We start from the raw sequence: 17811 nt of genomic DNA, 5'->3' as shown, positions 1-17811 counted from the left end.
AGACAAGCTCCTGGAGGTCCACACGTGTACACAAATCCACGCGAACTGAGGCAGAAAACAAACGGTGAGGAAACCCAACAGGCTCAGACGGTCCAGAGAGTTCAGGTCCTCCACTGATCTCTGAGGGGCTCCCAGGTGAAAGAGCACCCCACTGTTGGAGGTCAGTTTCCGCACCCCCTACCAGCGACACGGCTAGCTCGTCCAATAGTAAGTTTACTGAGTCACTCCAGTCCTTTAGGCAGTTGGGAACCAAACCACTTTGCCAAAAGGACTTGACAGCTTGGTTCTGTTTGGTTTTCTTTATCTCAACCAAACATGTACCGAGAACCGATTCCAGATGTCTTCTAAGCAGTATGAGGCTGCTTGTAACGGCAGTCAGCTCCTCCCTCCACTCTCCATGTCTTTGTTGCTGGTGGTGTTCAGACAGTATCTCCCTGTGTAGCCCAGGCTAGCCTGGGAGTAGTTATGTCACACAGTGCAGCCTGGAACGCAAGACTTTTCTGCCTTTGTCTCCCCAGGGCTGGATTTACAGGTAGGTGCTACCATGCCTGAATTTTTCGTAAACTAGTTTTGCTAACTCAAACTTCTATGATGCCCTCACCTTTCCCCACTGGTAATTAGCACATGCCCTGCCCCCTCCTTGCCAGTAATTAGCACATGCCCTGCCCCCTCCTTGCCAGAGGAGCCCCTTCTTCCCCGGAGGTGCCTGAATAAGGCCTTCACCCAAGATTAAGTATAGACAGTCTGGACAGAGTGCATTACACACTTGCTTCAGATGATCAGAAACACAGAATGAAGGTTACCTAATGTTTCTAATGCCGAATCCTTATGCCCTGAATCAAGCTCGTTCTCTAGCAAAGGCACAGACTTTTGGGTGCCACAAGGCTTCTAGGGTATCTTTCGATCAAAGATTTTTAATATCTTACCAAATACAATTAACTGGGTAAAGTGTACGACTGAATAGTTAATTATAAATTCTGCCCTGCTATTGACAGTCCTTACTGTCCTGAACTTTGTGTTCTCCTCGGGCTAGAAAGAAAACCAAAAAAAAAAGGATTTTCAGGGAATACATCTAGCCACCGAATTCAATGGTGCACGGTAATCTCGAGAACCACCAGGAATTCAGACTATGGGGAGGGCAGGAGAAGACTGGCATTTCCCTCCCAGGAATCCTTTAACACAGTCATGGGCAGCCACGGCTGGACAGAAAGTGCTGATCCCAAGAGAAGACAACAGAGCTGGGAATTCCTAGTCTAGAGATGCTGCAGCCTGGGGCAGCTAGCCTGACAGTGTAGCACGTGTTTCTGGTAATGCTGGTGTACAGCACTTCCCTCTGTAAAAACACTGCATGCATGGTTACAAGCACATGATACTTCACAGTAAATAACCATGCTGGTGTTTCATGTATTTTGTAGCTTTTTTTTTTTTCAGGAAGAGTATCTTTCTACTTATCAAAGACACCTGTACTGTAAATCAATGTACTGTGGCGGAGGCAGCAGTTCCATACAGATTACATCTCCTGTGTTTTTTTATTGCATCAAGAGACCACATGGGGCAATGGCCTATGACTACTTGGATTATGTAAGCGTGGTGTCCACACAATGTTAAACACACTTGCAGCTAAACCCTTTCCTCAAAATGTCTGTGGGAAACACGTGGCTGCAGGACTCTGACCTCAAAGACCTCTGTATTCTTTTTTTTTGGTTTTGTTTATTTTTTTTTTGTTTTGTTTTGTTTTTCGAGACAGGGTTTCTCTGTGGTTTTGGAGCCTGTCCTGGAACTGGTTCTTGTAGACCAGGCTGGTCTCGAACTCACAGAGATCCGCCTGCCTCTGCCTCCCAAGTGCTGGGATTAAAGGCGTACGCCACCACCGCCCGGCAACCTCTGTATTCTTAAAGTTATTTGTTGTTGTGGCTTCGGGTTTCTTCATGAATCCTGAACTATGTTAAATCAAGGCAAGCTCTTTAAAAGACTTTTCCTCCAGACAGAGATAATAGTTTGCTTTGTTCAGGTGTGGCCGTACTAATTTCTAACAAAACGGACTTCAAACTAAAATCAATCAGAAGAGATCGAGATGGACACTTTATACTCATAACAGGAACAATTCATCAGGATGAAGTCTCAATCCTGAATATCTACGCCCCTAATATAAAAGCACCCACTTATGTAAAAGAAATATTACTAAAACTCAAGGCAGACATCAAACCACACACACTAGTAGTAGGAGACTTCAACACACCTCTCTCACCAATGGACAGGTCAATCAGACAGAAACCTAATAGAGACTTAAGAGAATTGTTGGAGGTAATGAATCAAATGGACTTAACAGACATCTATAGAACACTCCACCCAAATAGGAAAGAATATACCTTCTTCTCTGCAGCTCATGGAACCTTCTCCAAAATTGACCACATACTCGGTAACAAAGGAAACCTCCACAGATACAAGAAAATATCAGTGTCCTCCTGTCTCTTATCAGATCACCACGGATTAAAGTTAGAAGGCAACAACAATGCTACCCCCAAAAAGCCGACAAACTCATGGAAACTGAACAGTCAACTACTGAACCACACCTGGGTCAAGGAAGAAATTAAGAAAGAAATTAAAGTCTTCCTTGACTTTAATGTCTCTTTATTTAATGAAAATAAAGAGACAACATACTCAAACCTATGGGACACGATGAAAGCAGTGCTCAGAGGAAAGTTCATAGCACTAAGTGCCCACTTAAAGAAAACAGAGAAAGCATACATTGGGGACTTAACAGCACACCTGAAAGCTCTAGAAAAAAAAGAAGCAGACGAACCCAGGAGGAGTAGAAGACTGGAAATAATCAAACTGAGGGCTGAAATCAACAAAATAGAAACACAAAAAACAGTCCAAAGAATCAATGAAACAAAAAGTTGGTTCTTAGAGAAAATCAACAAAATCGACAAACCCCTTTCCAAACTAATTAAACGACAGAGAGAGAACACGCAAATAAATAAGGTCAGAAATGAAGAAGGGGACATAACCACAGACACAGAGGAAATTCAGAGAATCATTAGATCTTACTACAAAAGCCTGTATGCCACAAAACTGGAAAATGTAAAAGAAATGGACATTTTTTTAGATAAGTACCATATACCAAAGCTAAACCAAGAACAGGTGAACGAGCTAAATAGACCTGTTAGTCGCGAAGAATTAGAAACGGTTATCAAAAATCTCCCTTCCAAAAAAAGCCCACGACCAGATGGTTTCAATGCAGAATTCTACCAGACCTTCCAAGAAGAGCTAATACCTATACTTCTTAATGTATTTCACAATATAGAAACAGAAGAGTCATTGCCAAATTCCTTTTATGAAGCTACAGTTACCCTGATACCAAAACCACACAAAGACCCAACCAAGAAAGAGAATTACAGGCCTATCTCACTCATGAACATTGATGCAAAAATCCTCAATAGAATACTGGCAAACCGAATCCAAGAACACATCAGAAAAATTATCCATTATGATCAAGTAGGCTTCATCCCAGAGATGCAGGGCTGGTTCAACATACGCAAATCTATCAATGTAATCCACCATTTAAATAAACTGAAAGAAAAAACCATATGATCATTTTATTAGATGCTGAAAAAGCATTTGACAAAATTCAACACCCCTTTATGATGAAGGTCTTGGAGAGATTAGGGATAAAAGGATCATACCTAAATATAATAAAAGCTATTTACAGCAAGCCGACAGCCAACATTAAATTAAACGGAGAAAAACTCAAAGCCATCCCACTAAAATCAGGAACACGACAAGGATGTCCACTCTCTCCATACCTCTTCAATATAGTGCTTGAAGTTCTAGCAATAGCGATAAGACAACATAAGGGGACCAAGGGGATTCGTATTGGAAAGGAAGAAGTTAAGCTTTCGTTATTTGCAGATGATATGATAGTATACATAAGCGACCCCAAAAACTCTACCAAAGAACTCCTACAGCTGATAAACACCTTTGGGAATGTGGCAGGATACAAGATCAACTCCAAAAAATCAGTTGCCTTCCTATACACAAAGGATAAGGAAGCAGAGAGGGAAATCAGAGAAGCATCACCTTTCACGATAGCCACAAATAGCATAAAATATCTTGGGGTAACTCTAACCAAGAAAGTGAAAGATCTATTTGACAAGAACTTTAAGTCTTTGAAGAAAGAAATCGATGAGGACACCAGAAAAATGGAAGGATCTCCCTTGCTCTTGGATTGGGAGGATCAACATAGTAAAAATGGCAATTCTACCAAAAGCAATCTATAGATTCAACACAATCCCCATCAAAATCCCATCAAAATTATTCACAGATCTGGAAAAGACAATAATCAACTTTATATGGAAAAACAAAAAACCCAGGATAGCCAAAACAATCTTATACAATAAAGGATTGTCTGGGGGCATTACCATCCCTGATTTCAAACTCTATTACAGAGCTACAGTATTGAAAACAGCTTGGTATTGGCATAAAAACAGAGAAGTCGACCAATGGAATCGAATAGAAGACCCTAGCTTTAACCCACAAACCTATGAACACCTGATTTTTGATAAAGGAGCTAAAAGTATTCAATGGAAGAAAGAAAGCATCTTTAACAAATGGTGCTGGCAAAACTGGATGTCAGCCTGTAGAATAATGAAAATAGATCCATATCTATCACTATGCTCAAAACTCAAGTCCAAATGGATTAAAGACCTCAATATCAGTCCGAACACACTGAACCTGATAGAAGAGAAAGTGGGAAGTACTCTACAACACATGGGCACAGGAGAACACTTCCTACATACAACCCCAGCAGCACAGACATTAAGGGCATCATTGAATAAATGGGACCTCCTGAGACTGAGAAGCTTCTGTAAAGCAAAGGACACTGTCACTAAGACAAAAAGGCAACCCACTGACTGGGAGAAGATCTTCACCAACCCCGCAACAGACAAAGGTCTGATCTCCAAAATATATAGAGAACTCAAGAAAGTAGACCGTAAAGGGCTAATCAACCCAATTAAAAAATGGGGCACTGAGCTGAACAGAGAATTCTCAACAGAAGAAGTTTGAATGGCCAAAAGACATTTAAGGTCATGCTCAACTTCCCTAGTGATCAGGGAAATGCAAATCAAGACAACTTTAAGATACCATCTTACACCTGTCAGAATGGCTAAAATAAAAAACACCAATGATAGCCTTTGCTGGAGAGGTTGTGGAGAAAGGGGTACACTCATCCATTGCTGGTGGGAATGCAAACTTGTGCAACCACTTTGGAAAACAGTGTGGCGGTTTCTCAGGAATTTCGGGATCCACCTACCCCTGGACCCAGCAATACCACTCTTGGGAATATACCCAAGAAATGCCCTATCATACAACAAAAGTATATGCTCAACTATGTTCATAGCAGCATTGTTTGTAATAGCCAGAACCTGGAAACAACCTAGATGCCCTTCAATGAAAGAATGGATGAAGAAAGTATGGAATATATACATATTAGAGTACTACTCAGCAGTAAAAAACAATGACTTCCTGAATTTTGCAGGCAAATGGACGGAAATAGAAAACACTATCCTGAGTGAGGTGAGCCAGACCCAAAAAGAGGAACATGGGATGTACTCACTCATATTTGGTTTCTAGCCATGAATAGGGGACGTTGAGCCTATTATGTGTGGTCCTAGAGAAGCTAATTAAGAAGGTGAACCCAAAGAAAAATATTCAGGCGATGAAAGGAGACAGAGACAAAGACCCACACTGGAGCACCGGACTGAAATCTCAAGGTCCAAATCATGAGCAGGAGACAGAGCACGAGCAAGGAACTTAGGACCGCGAGGGGTGCACCCACACACTGAGACAATGGGGATGTTCTATCAGGAACTCACCAAGGCCAGCTGGCCTGGGTCTGAAAAAGCATGGGATAAAACCGGACTTGCTGAACATAATGGACAATGAGGACTACTGAGAACTCAAGAACAATGGCAATGGGTTTTTGATCCTACTGCACGTACTGGCTTTGTGGGAGCCTAGGCAGTTTGGATGCTCACCTTACTAGACCTGGATGGAGGTGGGTGGTCCTTGGACTTCCCACAGGGCAGGGAACCCGGATTACTCTTAGGGATGATGAGGGAGGGGGAGTGATGGGGGAGGGGGAGGGAAATGGGAGGTGGTGGCGGGGAGAAGGCAGAAATCTTTAATAAATAAATAAACAATAAAAAAATAGTTTGCTTTGTTTATAAAGCCTTGTTACATAGTCCAGACTGGCTGGGACCCAGGATCCTCTTGCCTCTGGCTCCCAGGGCTGGTGTTACAGGTATGCACCATTGCGCCTGGCTCAAGTAGCGTACCTGCTGTTGATATTTACCCAACTGGGCAAGTTCACTAGGAACTGAACTCACTAATATGTGATATGTGGTCGGCACTCAACAGGTGTACATTAGAAATGAATGAATGCAAGCATCAAATAAAGAGGGTCTGCCGGCAATCTAATCAGTCTACAAACATCACCAAAGCTGGGCTAGTATATAAGGTCTCTAAAGTACTAAGACAACATGCTATAGTCTAGATACTATGCAAGGCATCACCACACACACACACACACACACACACGATGACGACGTTGAACTTCTGAGCCTCTTGCTTCTACTCCCATCAATAAAATGCTTGAGTTAAAGCATTTCCTGACTTATGTGGTCCTAGTGATTGAACCCTGGGCCTTACAAACAACAGGCAAGCATGTGACCAAATAGGCCTTATTTGACCTGCTTTGAGACAAGGTATTATTCTGCAGCCGGTCCAAGCTGTCCCGGAAGCCTCTATATATCCTTTTGCTTCAGTACCCCAAATGCTAGGATTACAAACATAAGCCACCATATCTGGTTTCTTAAATTGTTAAAAAAAAAAAAATACTTTGGTGGTGCTAGGGACCCAACGCTGGGTCTTATCCATGTGAGGTGAGTGCTGTACACTGTCATGGAGCTGGGCTCCAGCCCTAGGCATTTGCATCCACAGAGCTGGGCTCCAGCCCTAGAAATTCATATCCACTGAGCTGAGCACCAGCCCTAGGCATTCACATTTAAGGGCTTCTTATATAAGCTTTTGCACTGGAAACCCTCTAAGTTTACCAGGGAATGAGATCAGTCAAAAACAATGGAAAATACACAGGGGAAACCAGGAAAACATCCCTGAAAATGCAGTATGGATGGCGGGATTTGGGGTTTGCCAGTTACCTGCATTTCTTCTGCACATGTTCATATCTGCAACCTGTCTCCAGGCGTTGGTGGTGGGGTCATATACTTCAACGCTCTTTCGCACTAAAGGACCATCGTGACCTCCTACAGCATATAATAAGTTGTTTAGGACGCCAACACCTGTGAAACACAACCAAGCAAATGACAGTAGAGCAACAGAGCCAAGAAACTTGCAGCAGTACAGGGCAGCAGGCACAGATGACGCGGGATGAACCTCTGACGTCATAACTCATTGGAAGGGTGCTGACTGGAAAGCTCGTCCCTGCAGAGCAGGAAGCAAATGGACTGGGAAGGACCTTGGTAAGAACCGCGATTCTACTAAGAGAAGAAAGTCAAATCACAGGGACAGACACAAAGCCCTTTAATAAAACCCTCACAAACAGCTCCCTCTGAAGCAGTCAGTAGTCTCTAAAAGCATACGATCTGAAAGAGATGGCCATGAAAAGACCTGCTTACTGAACAACTTCCCAAATAAACACCAAAACCAAGAACCTAAAGGCACGACAGAAGGGCTTATGTAACTAGCACAGAGGGGCCTTTCAGCACTTGGAAGCTTTCACCCTGCAGAAATACACAGGCTACTTCTCTCTGCCTCTTAAAAGCACTTAGGAGAACCAGTAAAAGCAACAGACGTTTTCAAACCCCACAGATGTCCCCCAGTCATTTCCCCTCAGCTGCCGGTGGGCCCGCTACTTGCCTGCTCCGCTCCGTCTGGTGCTCATTTCTGCTATGTAGGTCCACTCGTTTGCCGTAGCATTGTAGCATTCTACTGTGCTAAGACACTGGCGTGACGCTCCATCGTAACCCCCCACAGCATAGAGCAAACCTAGATGCGGAACCACAGAGAAACCCAAATCAATGGCCTAGTTTCCTCATCATAAGATATTATAACTTGCTCTTTGGTAACAGAGCTTCCCCTTAAAGTAATCCTAATGGTATAATATACTATATGTAGTCTTGCCAAAGAGTAACAGGTAGAATGATCAAATCATATTATCAAGATTATATGGAATAGAGGGTGCACTTTGATCTGACTGACAGCATCAAGAAGTACACTCATGAGGTTAGATATATGATTCACGAACAACAGTTATCTTAGTAATTGGGGGCAGGGAGTTAAATCAAGAGGGAGCAGCAGAGGGGCTGACAGATGGCTCAACCGTTGAAAGCACTGGCTGCTCTTCTAGAAGATTCATGTTCGAGTCCTAGCACCCACAGGGCAGCTCACACCCGTCTCCAACTTCAGTTCCAGGGAATCTGGCACCCTCTTCTGGTCTCCGTGGACACGGTGCACATGTGGGCAAAAGACCCATATACCTTAAAAAACAAAAAAACTACCCAATGCAACGCAGAATGCAATGAAATATCTGGCGAGAAAAGCTATGTAGTCATAACACTACATCATGGATAAAGTATCAATATACACCATGCTAAGTGAGTAAAGCCAGCCATAAATATGCTATATGATTTCATTCATGTAAACTGTCTAGAAGAGAGAAATGTACATAGTGACAGGAGGTAGGGACAGCTAAGTGAAGTAGGCTTTTAAAACTATTCTTAAATGAATTGTGATGATAGATACATGAGTCAAATGGGAAATTCTTATGACATTTCAATTACATTTTAAGAAAGTCACCCTTTAAAAAAGATTTGATTTTATCATTAGTAATTGTGAAGACACACAGGCATGTGAATGCAGATGCCCACGGAGGTCAGAGGCACTGAATGTCCCTGGATCTGGAGTTACAGGCTGTTGGGAGTTGCCTAATGTAGGTGCTGGAAGAGAAGATGGTCTTAACAGCTAAGACATCTCTCCAGCCCCCTGAAAACTACTTTTAAAATCTGGAACTGGCGGTGCACACCTTTAATCCTAGCAGTCTGGAGGCAGAGGTAGGTTGTTCTATGAGTTTGAGTCCAGCCTGGTCATTAGTCTCGAGACCCTGTCTTAAAAACAAAAAATTACCGCTAGTCTCTGTAAACTTTTGGGCACCAAAATGTTGTGTAATGTTTTACTCTTTGGGCTCTTTGGGGGCCCACACCCCAGCTCCCAAATAAACTACACACGGAGGCTAATTCTTAGTTATGAATACCCAACTTTAACTTGCTTGTTACTGGCCAGGTTGTCTTATCTTAAATTTATCCCGTCTACTTTTTGCCTCTGGGCTTTTATCTTTCTCTATTTCTGTATACCTTACTTCTTTCTCCGTGTCCCTATTTATACTCTCTGCCTATCCTCTTTCCCAACCGCTACTGGCCATTCAGCGCTTTATTAGGGCCGTCAGGTGTTTTAGGCAGGCAAAGAATCACAGCTTCAGAGTTAAACAAATGCAGCATAAACAAAAGTCACACACCTGAAAATAATATTCGCCAATACTTGTCTGGTGTCTGGGTTCAAGTTCCAGTAAGGTAAAAAAATTAGTTGACTTAATATATAAGTACCACAGAGGGAGGGAGGGAGGGAGGGAGGGAGGGAGGGAGGGAGGGGCAGCAGGCAGAAGGGGCTTGCTTACATAGTTTAATTTATATAACTGGGCTAGTTTTAAAACTAAAATATATAACCAATGTTGTCCCTCCCTCCGTTTCTAAGCGTGCTCAGATCTCCAGATGAAGTACTCTCTGGACCCCGGCAGCCCAGAGCACCTGGAAACGCTCACCTGGGGGAACTGTCAAGCTTACCTCCAACAACGCCCACACCCACGCTGCTCCTCCTCGTGTTCATGGGAGCCACATGGAACCACTCGTTAGACTTTATGTTGTACGCTTCCACAGACGATAAACCTGTGATAAAGCACAATACCCTTCATTTCCTTGTCCAAAAAGACACGGTTGCTTTTTTGTATAAATATCACTTGTGGAAATAACGTCAGATATTTTACATTGAGCCAAAATTAAAACAAGAAAATGGGAGAACGTGCTAATTACATGAAAGGAGTGGCTTCCTTACAGAAGCTTCTACTCAAGCTGTTACCGCTTATAAGCTTTTAAAACATGGAACAGTGATGGACATTAATGCATAAGAAACAAAATTTATATAATCTGCACTATGTAAAAATATTTAGGCATGGCTTTGTGTGCATGGCTGCAGTTCCCATTCAGCCAGAAGAGGGCGCTGGGTATCCTAGAGCTGGAATTTGAGTTATGAGTTGCTCCCCCGAGTGCTGGGACCAGAACTTTGGTCTCTAAGAGAGCAGCAAGCATTCTGACGCACATAGCCATCTCCCCAACCTTCACTCACATCTTTTAAAGAAAAATTTTAATGTAAGGTTTTGAGACAAGTTCTCATCCTGTAACTAAGGCTACTCTCAAACTTACAATCCTTGCCCATAAATTTCACCATACCGGCCTTTAAAGAAATTCTTGATGTCACCATAAAATATCTGTAAACATAATTCCTGCTACAAGCACTCAGTTACATGCTGATTTTGCAATCATCTGTTCTATGAGTGTGGTTATCTAATTCTAACAGCACTGTAGGGGAGAAGGAATTACCTGTGCTGCCGTCGAAGCCCCCCACTGCATATAACAACCCATTGAGCACAGCTGCTCCCAGTGTGCTCCTCCGGTCTCTCATGTTGGCAACGCTGGTCCACTGGTCTTTCACGGGGTCATAGGAATCGACTGTGCGAACTCTGAGCGAACCATTGAAACCACCGACAGCGAAGACAAGCCCGGCCATGTAGACCATCCCTGCAAAGGAAGACATCAATCCAGGGTGACCATGCTGTCCTACAGTCACCCGCCTGAAAGCAGGCTGTGATCAACAAACTCTACAGTGTTTGTCAGCACACAAAACTCTTGACAACTTTAAATACCGAACCGGTCTTGAAAAATTCTCGTCATTTGTAAGAAACATAAAATCAAAGTGCAGCATGAGGTAGTACTAGAAGCCCACTGCCGTGGCCTGTTGTAAGATAGGACGAGAAGTGTCAGTGTCCCAGTGAAACTAGTGGGTGAATTTGGCTCGGCGGTAAAGTGCTTGCCTGGCCTTGCACCCAGTAAACAAATAAAACTAAAGAGTAGACATGGCACAGAGAGACAGAGAGAGGCACAGAGAGAGAGAGAGATAGATAGACAGAGACAAAGACAGAGAGGGAGGGCGGAGGAGAAGAGAGAGAGAGAGAGAGAGAGAGAGAGAGAGAGAGAGAGAGAGAGAGAGAGAAAGTGAGAGAGAAGGAGGGAGGGAGGAAGGAGAAGGAGGAGGAGGAGGGATGGATGGATGGAGGGAGAGAGAGAGAGAGAGAGACAGAGACAGAGAGAGACAGAAACACACACACACAAAATATCCTGGCCCTCATATATGCCAGGCAGGAACTCTGACTGGATTACAGCCCTGACCCTTCACTCTTACAGAATGAAGTAACTGAGTATATTGGCATGTAGCATCCCACAGGGTGTGCTTCCTAGGGAGCAGCTGTTATGGAAAGACATACATACATACATACATACATACATACATACATACATACATACATACATATGATAGATAGATAGATAGATAGATAGATAGATAGATAGATAGATAGATAGATAGATAGATTAGATAGACAGACAGATGGATGAACAGACAGATAGATTTAGAAATCATTTCATAGCAGGAGAAGAGAACACTGGGCCATCAGCCCTTGAGGGGAGCTTCAGGGTTTGTTCAGGATTTGTAACTGCTTCTCTGGAGTAGTTTTGGCCAAGCAGCATCTACTACAACACATGTGTAAAACACAGGCTAGAACAGAAGCAGCAGTATATGTATAGCTTGGCTGGACGGTCCCTAGAACTAAAGGCCCAAGGTTAGAGTTTTCTCTCTCGATATTCCATTAAGGTAACTAGGAAACCAGCCAGCAAACTGCCAGCTACGCCAGATTGTCCTGGAAAACCAGAACAAGGCCTAAAGACGAAGAAGACAGTACAACAGCCGGGCACAGTGGAAGACACCTGCAATCCTGGTGCTTGGGAGGCTGAGGCAGGGGGAACAGCAAGTTCAAGGTCAGCCTGGGCTACAGAGACACAGACCCTGTCTCCAAAATTTAAAACTAAAAAGAGCTGCTATCCTTTCCACAGAAGAGGTTCAGTCAGGCTTTACACGACCGTCTTCTTTCATTTCAACAGTCTCAGGTAGTGCAGGCTGGCCTTGAACTCACTATGACAACCTTGCGCTCCTCATCTTCCTGCCTCCTCCTCTGGAGAACGGGGATTAACGGCACAGACCACCCTGTCTGGTTTTCTAATTGACTCTTTTCCTAATGGCTGAAGTAAGCCCTGAGAGCCCCCAAAGACCCAGAAGCAGCCAGCTGCTCATCACGCCCGTGCTCACCAGCTCTGCACCGCCTGGAGGGCAGCTCTGCCACCTGGTGCCATCGCTCTTCCTTGAAGTCGTAGCATTCCACACTTCGGATAGCCTTCGGCGCTTGGCCCCCGACCACCACCATCAACTAAAAGGGAGGAAATGTAAGTGCTTGAACCAATGGTTTCACCTACTCAAGAGACTGACCATATTCTACAGAGACACTGGGGTTTGGACACCACAAGTTGGGAGAAAATGGCTACCTAACCACCACGGACACGACATCAGCAAGGGAGACATGTGAGAACTGCCATTCTATCATCTGGCGTATTTAGTGTAAAAATACTTTCAGAAACGTTTTTTTTTAAAAAAATTTTTATTATTATTTTATTTATTATATATAGAATTCTGCCTACATGTATGCCTGTACATCAGAAGAGGGTACCAGATCTCATTATAGATGGTTGTGAGCCACTATGTGGCTGCTAGGAATTGAACTCAGGTCCTCTGGAAGAACAGCCAGTGTTCTCCCCAGCCCTTTTTGGAAACTTAAAGAAGCTTCGAGCCACTCAAGCCAAAGTAGTATTTAAGGCAAAAATAGTAGACAGCCAACACTGGCAAGGCTACAGGGCATAAGAGAGCTTGCTGTAAAGCAGGCCGTGGCTCGGCAGTGAAGGGAGGGAGGACTCCTGCAGTCCAGAAGAGACAGAAGGAAGAACTCTGCAAGGCAGCGAGAGAAAGAACTGTAAAAGCATCCGTAGATGGAGAAACTGTTTGAGAAAAGAAAGGACCTGGAGTAGATGAGAATGTGGGATCGATCATGGGTCTTAAGGAAAGAGGCCTCTCTTGACACTCTATAAATAAGCCATCGTCAGTCCTCAGTTCAAGAGAACAGCTGATTAACCACATCTCTAGCTGACTAGAACTATGCTAGGGATTATACAAAACATAGTCGCTACATGCCAAGAACTTACATATTGCACTGAAGAACTAACACCCCAGGTGGAATTCAAGGCCAATGTGCAATTGAATACAATCAAAACCCTACAGGACATTAGCTGCTATTGGGGACCAGAAAAGGAAGAGTGACCACGAGTCAGTGAACGTTTCCTAGGAGCTGGCGCAAAGGTGTTGGAAGATGGATGGGAATTTTGTCTTCTGCCACACACACAGGCACTTTCCAGCAACGGGGAATAAAAACTATCACGTCAGGACAATGTCACAGTTAATATGGAAAACTATAAAAAAATGGGCAGGGCTACGGGGGAAGAGGAGATCGTGTAAGAGAGATGAATACTAAAAGCAAGCAGCAACAAAACCAACGTGGAGAAGGTCACGCAAAGGGGAGGTTTGTGACTGTGACTACACGATCATTTACCTGTTCTTAAAACTATAGAAAAATGTAATAGAAATCATGATTCCAGATTCACAGTAAACCCCAAGTTAAAAAAAAAAAAGTAGCCCATGTTAGTTACAGAGTAGAGCAGAAAAACCATTAGAGTGCTAAAGTTTAGCACAGACAAATGGGGCAATTATTTCAGTTGATTCTTCTAGTTCTGAATTCAAATAAATAAGAAGAGTTAGAGAAAATCATCATATCCTGCTACCAAAAGGCCGAGCAAACAAACAATAACCAGTAGGGGCAAGAGTGTAAAGTCAGTCTCGCCTGGCACATCAAGATTGACCCTGTACACAGATCTCTGCTCAACCCTCAAAGCTCCACCGGACATTCATAGTAGAGAAAGGGTCCTCAATGACGTACCCAATGAAAACCAATTCAAACATAAACCTCAGAACACAACAGAGTTATCTTAAAGATTATTATGAGGATGAGGGTGCTGGGACCCCAACTCAGGTCCTCTGTCTGCAAGGGCAGTATGCACTCTTAACCGCTGAGCCTCTCTCCAGACCCCAGAATATGTTAGCATGCTCATCAGCATACTGAGGATGAACTTCACTGTTCTCAAACTGACACAGGATCAGAAGAGAACGCGTGCTGCTACAGCGAGCAGTGGGAACATCAGGAACATCGGGAACATTTTCACTTTGCTTCTCCAAGAAAGAAACTGCAATAGAGATGTGTACTCCAAGGACAAGAGGAAAGGAAACCGGGGAAATGCATGACAGAGCAGGGACAGCGCTGGATGGGAAACATGGGTACTGAGATCAGCAAAGGGGCTGCTTAGATCACAGGTCGTTACTTATTTGTAAAAGACTCTTAGCCCTGAAGGCCACATCGTGTGTCACACAGCACACAGGAGCGGCAGGACAGGAAAAGTTAAAAGATGCACCGGAGGAGGGCGAGATGTGGGGAGACAAGTAAATTCCAATGATTATCCTGAATACAGGTCACTTAGACTTTCGTCACCCAGAAACACATCAATGTTTCTTTACAAAGGGGAGGCGGGTAACAAATAACAATGCACGCAGTACCAAAACATTCGCAGTGGGGCTGGACATGGCTCAGTGGTTATGAGTGGGTACTGCTCTAGGAGAGGTCTGAGTTCAGCTCCCGTGTCCAGGCTGGGTGGCTCACCACTGCCTGTGACTCCATCTCCACAAACTCCAATGCTCTCTTCTGGAGCATGCATCATGTGTACCGGCATGCACATGCACATTTGTACACACAAACACATAAATAAAAATAAATCTAAAAAGCATATAGTTCCTCATTATGGTACCCAAATAAAAAGATGCTTCACATAGTCCTTCCATTTACCTAGAATGCAAAACTAATGTGTGGGACTGAGAAGTTGTATGTGCAATCAGTGAGCCCAAGTCAGAAGTAAACAATTACTGTGGTACTATATCAGAACCTATGGCAATTTCCTCAGCATCACTACTGTGCTTTATTTTATTTGACCCTTAGAGATTACACTAAAGGTATCATTACTACAAGACACGAGTGCATACAATATAATCCTGCTTCGCTCCGACCAACTTACTTAAAATACACCCTGAATATAACCACCGTAAAATGATAAATGGTACCACAGAAAGACTTCCCACAAGTGCCTTTTCCAAAACCCATGTGCATAAGCAAACATCTGAGCAGGGACAGCGCACACAGAAGGTGCATACTCAAAGCAGCAATGCTGCCTAAACTGTCGGCTGTGTCTGCTGCTCCTCCCCACTGCAAGGGAGGAAACCCGGAAGAGGTGAAAGACCAGAGAGTCTCCATGAATCCATGTGCACACCACAGACAACAGCAAACGCATGGCAAACCTGGACGTATCCAACAGTGAGAAAGGGTAGCCACACCAAAGAGGCCCAGGAGAAAACTTAACAGAATAGGTAGCTTAAGCCTTACAAAGAGACAATAAAACACTTGACAGGATTTTACCAAGGGCTCCTTAGCTCTGCGCAAGTGCCATGGTTAGCCTGGAAATGAGGCAGAATTCATCTTTATTCTAAAGGCCTCTCTGCAGCTTCTCTACAGCTGAAGAAGCTAGTGATGGAGTGTGAGCTAAGAAGGCTTGTACTCGTCCCCTCGCAGATATCAAATATTTATTAAGCACTGAAGTTGAGTGGGGGTGTGAGTTCAACCTCCAGGACCCACACAGGGGAAGGAGAGGATGGACTCCCATCCTCTGGCATCCACGTGTGTGTGCATGCACACACAGACAGACAGACAGACAGACAGACAGACACACACACACACACAAAATGTAGAAAAGCTAACAAGCATGAATGAAATAGTAACCTGGGTCTAGAGAGATGGCTCACTGTGTAAGAGCACTTGCTTCTCTTCTAGCGACCCTGGGTTTGGTTCCCAGCAGCCACACGGCAGTTCACAGCCATCTTTAACTCCAGTTCCAGGAGATACAAAGTCCTGGTCTCTGCAGGCACCAGGCATGGATGTGGTATGCAGACATATATACAAGCAAACAGTCATATACATAAAGTAAAATAAAAAAGTATAAAGAAATGAAAAGAAAGACGTCTAGGGAACCATCCAACTGTATACAACAAGGAGTAGGAGCAGGAACTGACCGAGCTATTGATCATATTCCATCCTAACGTAGATCTAAGAAAACTCCAGGACTTCAGGTATAAGCCACCCTACCCACAGAGAAATCTTGCTGTTTAGTCTGATTCCCCTCTTTCTCTCACTTGCTATTGTAAGTAGAAGAACTCAGAAGGGACAAAACCCAATTGTTTTCCCTTCTAGGAGTGTGGTGTCATGGAAGTTATAGATGAACTGATGGGGCTCTAGAGATGGGTCGGTTGTTTAGAACGCTGGCTGCTCTTGCAGAGAGTGTGGGCTTGGCTCCCAGCATCTATGGTGAATAATTCACAACGGTTAGTAACTCCACCTCCAGGGAATCTAATGCCCTCTTCTGGGCTCTGTGCGTACCTGCACACGTGTGTCTACATACATACATACACACACACACACACACACACACACACACATAAATAAATAAAATAAACCTTAAAAAGAATTGGAAAATGTTTTGAAAACGATTAAATGAGGGCTGGAGAGATGGTTCAGTGGCTAAAAGCACTGACTGCTCTTCCAGAGGACCTGACTTCAATTCCCAGCAAACACAAGGTGGCTCAAAATCATCTATAATGAGATCTGGTGCCCTCTTCTGGTCTGCCAGGAAACATGCAGACAGAACACTGTATTCATAATAAATAAATAAACCTTAAAAAAATTAAATGACTTGAACATTCCCATCCTTAGTATGTAACCAACTGAGACTAAGCCACACATTCTATGATGAAACGGAAACAAAATGCGGACATTGAGATGGTCAAACACAGTAACCACTCGCTGTGGGCCTCTGGATGGGGCAAGCACAACTGTGAACAATAGGTCCTACTTTGGGAAGGTTCATGGGTGTCCTTAGCCGGGTCCGCACACTCTTCATCAGCATGCGCTGCTCTGTGGGGAGCAAGTGGTACTTCATGGCTTCGATGAGGTAATCTTTGCACGCACTGCTGTTCTTGACCAGCGCTTCCTCCTCCACCCTCTGTGGGAAGAGAGCAGACAGGCCCTGTGAGGGGAAGAGCTAGTACAGGGGAACATGCTACAGGAACACACAGGGAAGAAACAGAGCATCTGTCCTGTCCAGACCAATCTCTGTGCAGGAACTGGCCTATGGAGGATCATGATAGGAAAAGAAAAAGGAAATCTTGGTGAAAGGTGGGACGGGACTTGGGGCTTTGGGGTTTTTTACCTTGGGATTCACCCCCCATGATGTCCCAACATAAGTGAATTTGGAGACGCAAAAATTCTGATCTGGGCTCTCAGAAAAAATAGAGAGCAGGTTCTTCAACTGGGCG

At 44.0% G+C, this 17811-nt stretch overlaps 1 protein-coding gene across 1 annotated transcript in view; it reads right to left on the bottom strand.

Moving 5' to 3' along the window:
- The window catches only part of Klhl2 (kelch like family member 2), a 112925-nt gene that overhangs the window by 4950 nt on the left and 90164 nt on the right, over positions 1-17811 (bottom strand). The window contains exons 8-13 of the mRNA XM_057752557.1: positions 17349-17498; positions 12550-12667; positions 10731-10928; positions 9918-10019; positions 7939-8067; positions 7221-7361 (exon numbers count right to left, since the gene is read on the bottom strand). Of these exons, the coding sequence (XP_057608540.1) occupies positions 7221-7361; positions 7939-8067; positions 9918-10019; positions 10731-10928; positions 12550-12667; positions 17349-17498 (838 nt within the window). The remainder of the gene's footprint in view (positions 1-7220; positions 7362-7938; positions 8068-9917; positions 10020-10730; positions 10929-12549; positions 12668-17348; positions 17499-17811) is intronic.

This window comes from Chionomys nivalis, chromosome 20, assembly GCF_950005125.1.
Source record: "Chionomys nivalis chromosome 20, mChiNiv1.1, whole genome shotgun sequence".
In the NCBI taxonomy this organism is placed as follows: domain Eukaryota; kingdom Metazoa; phylum Chordata; class Mammalia; order Rodentia; family Cricetidae; genus Chionomys; species Chionomys nivalis.
The sequence above is the reverse complement of the archived record's forward strand: the minus strand, read 5'-3'. Positions and strand labels throughout refer to the sequence as shown.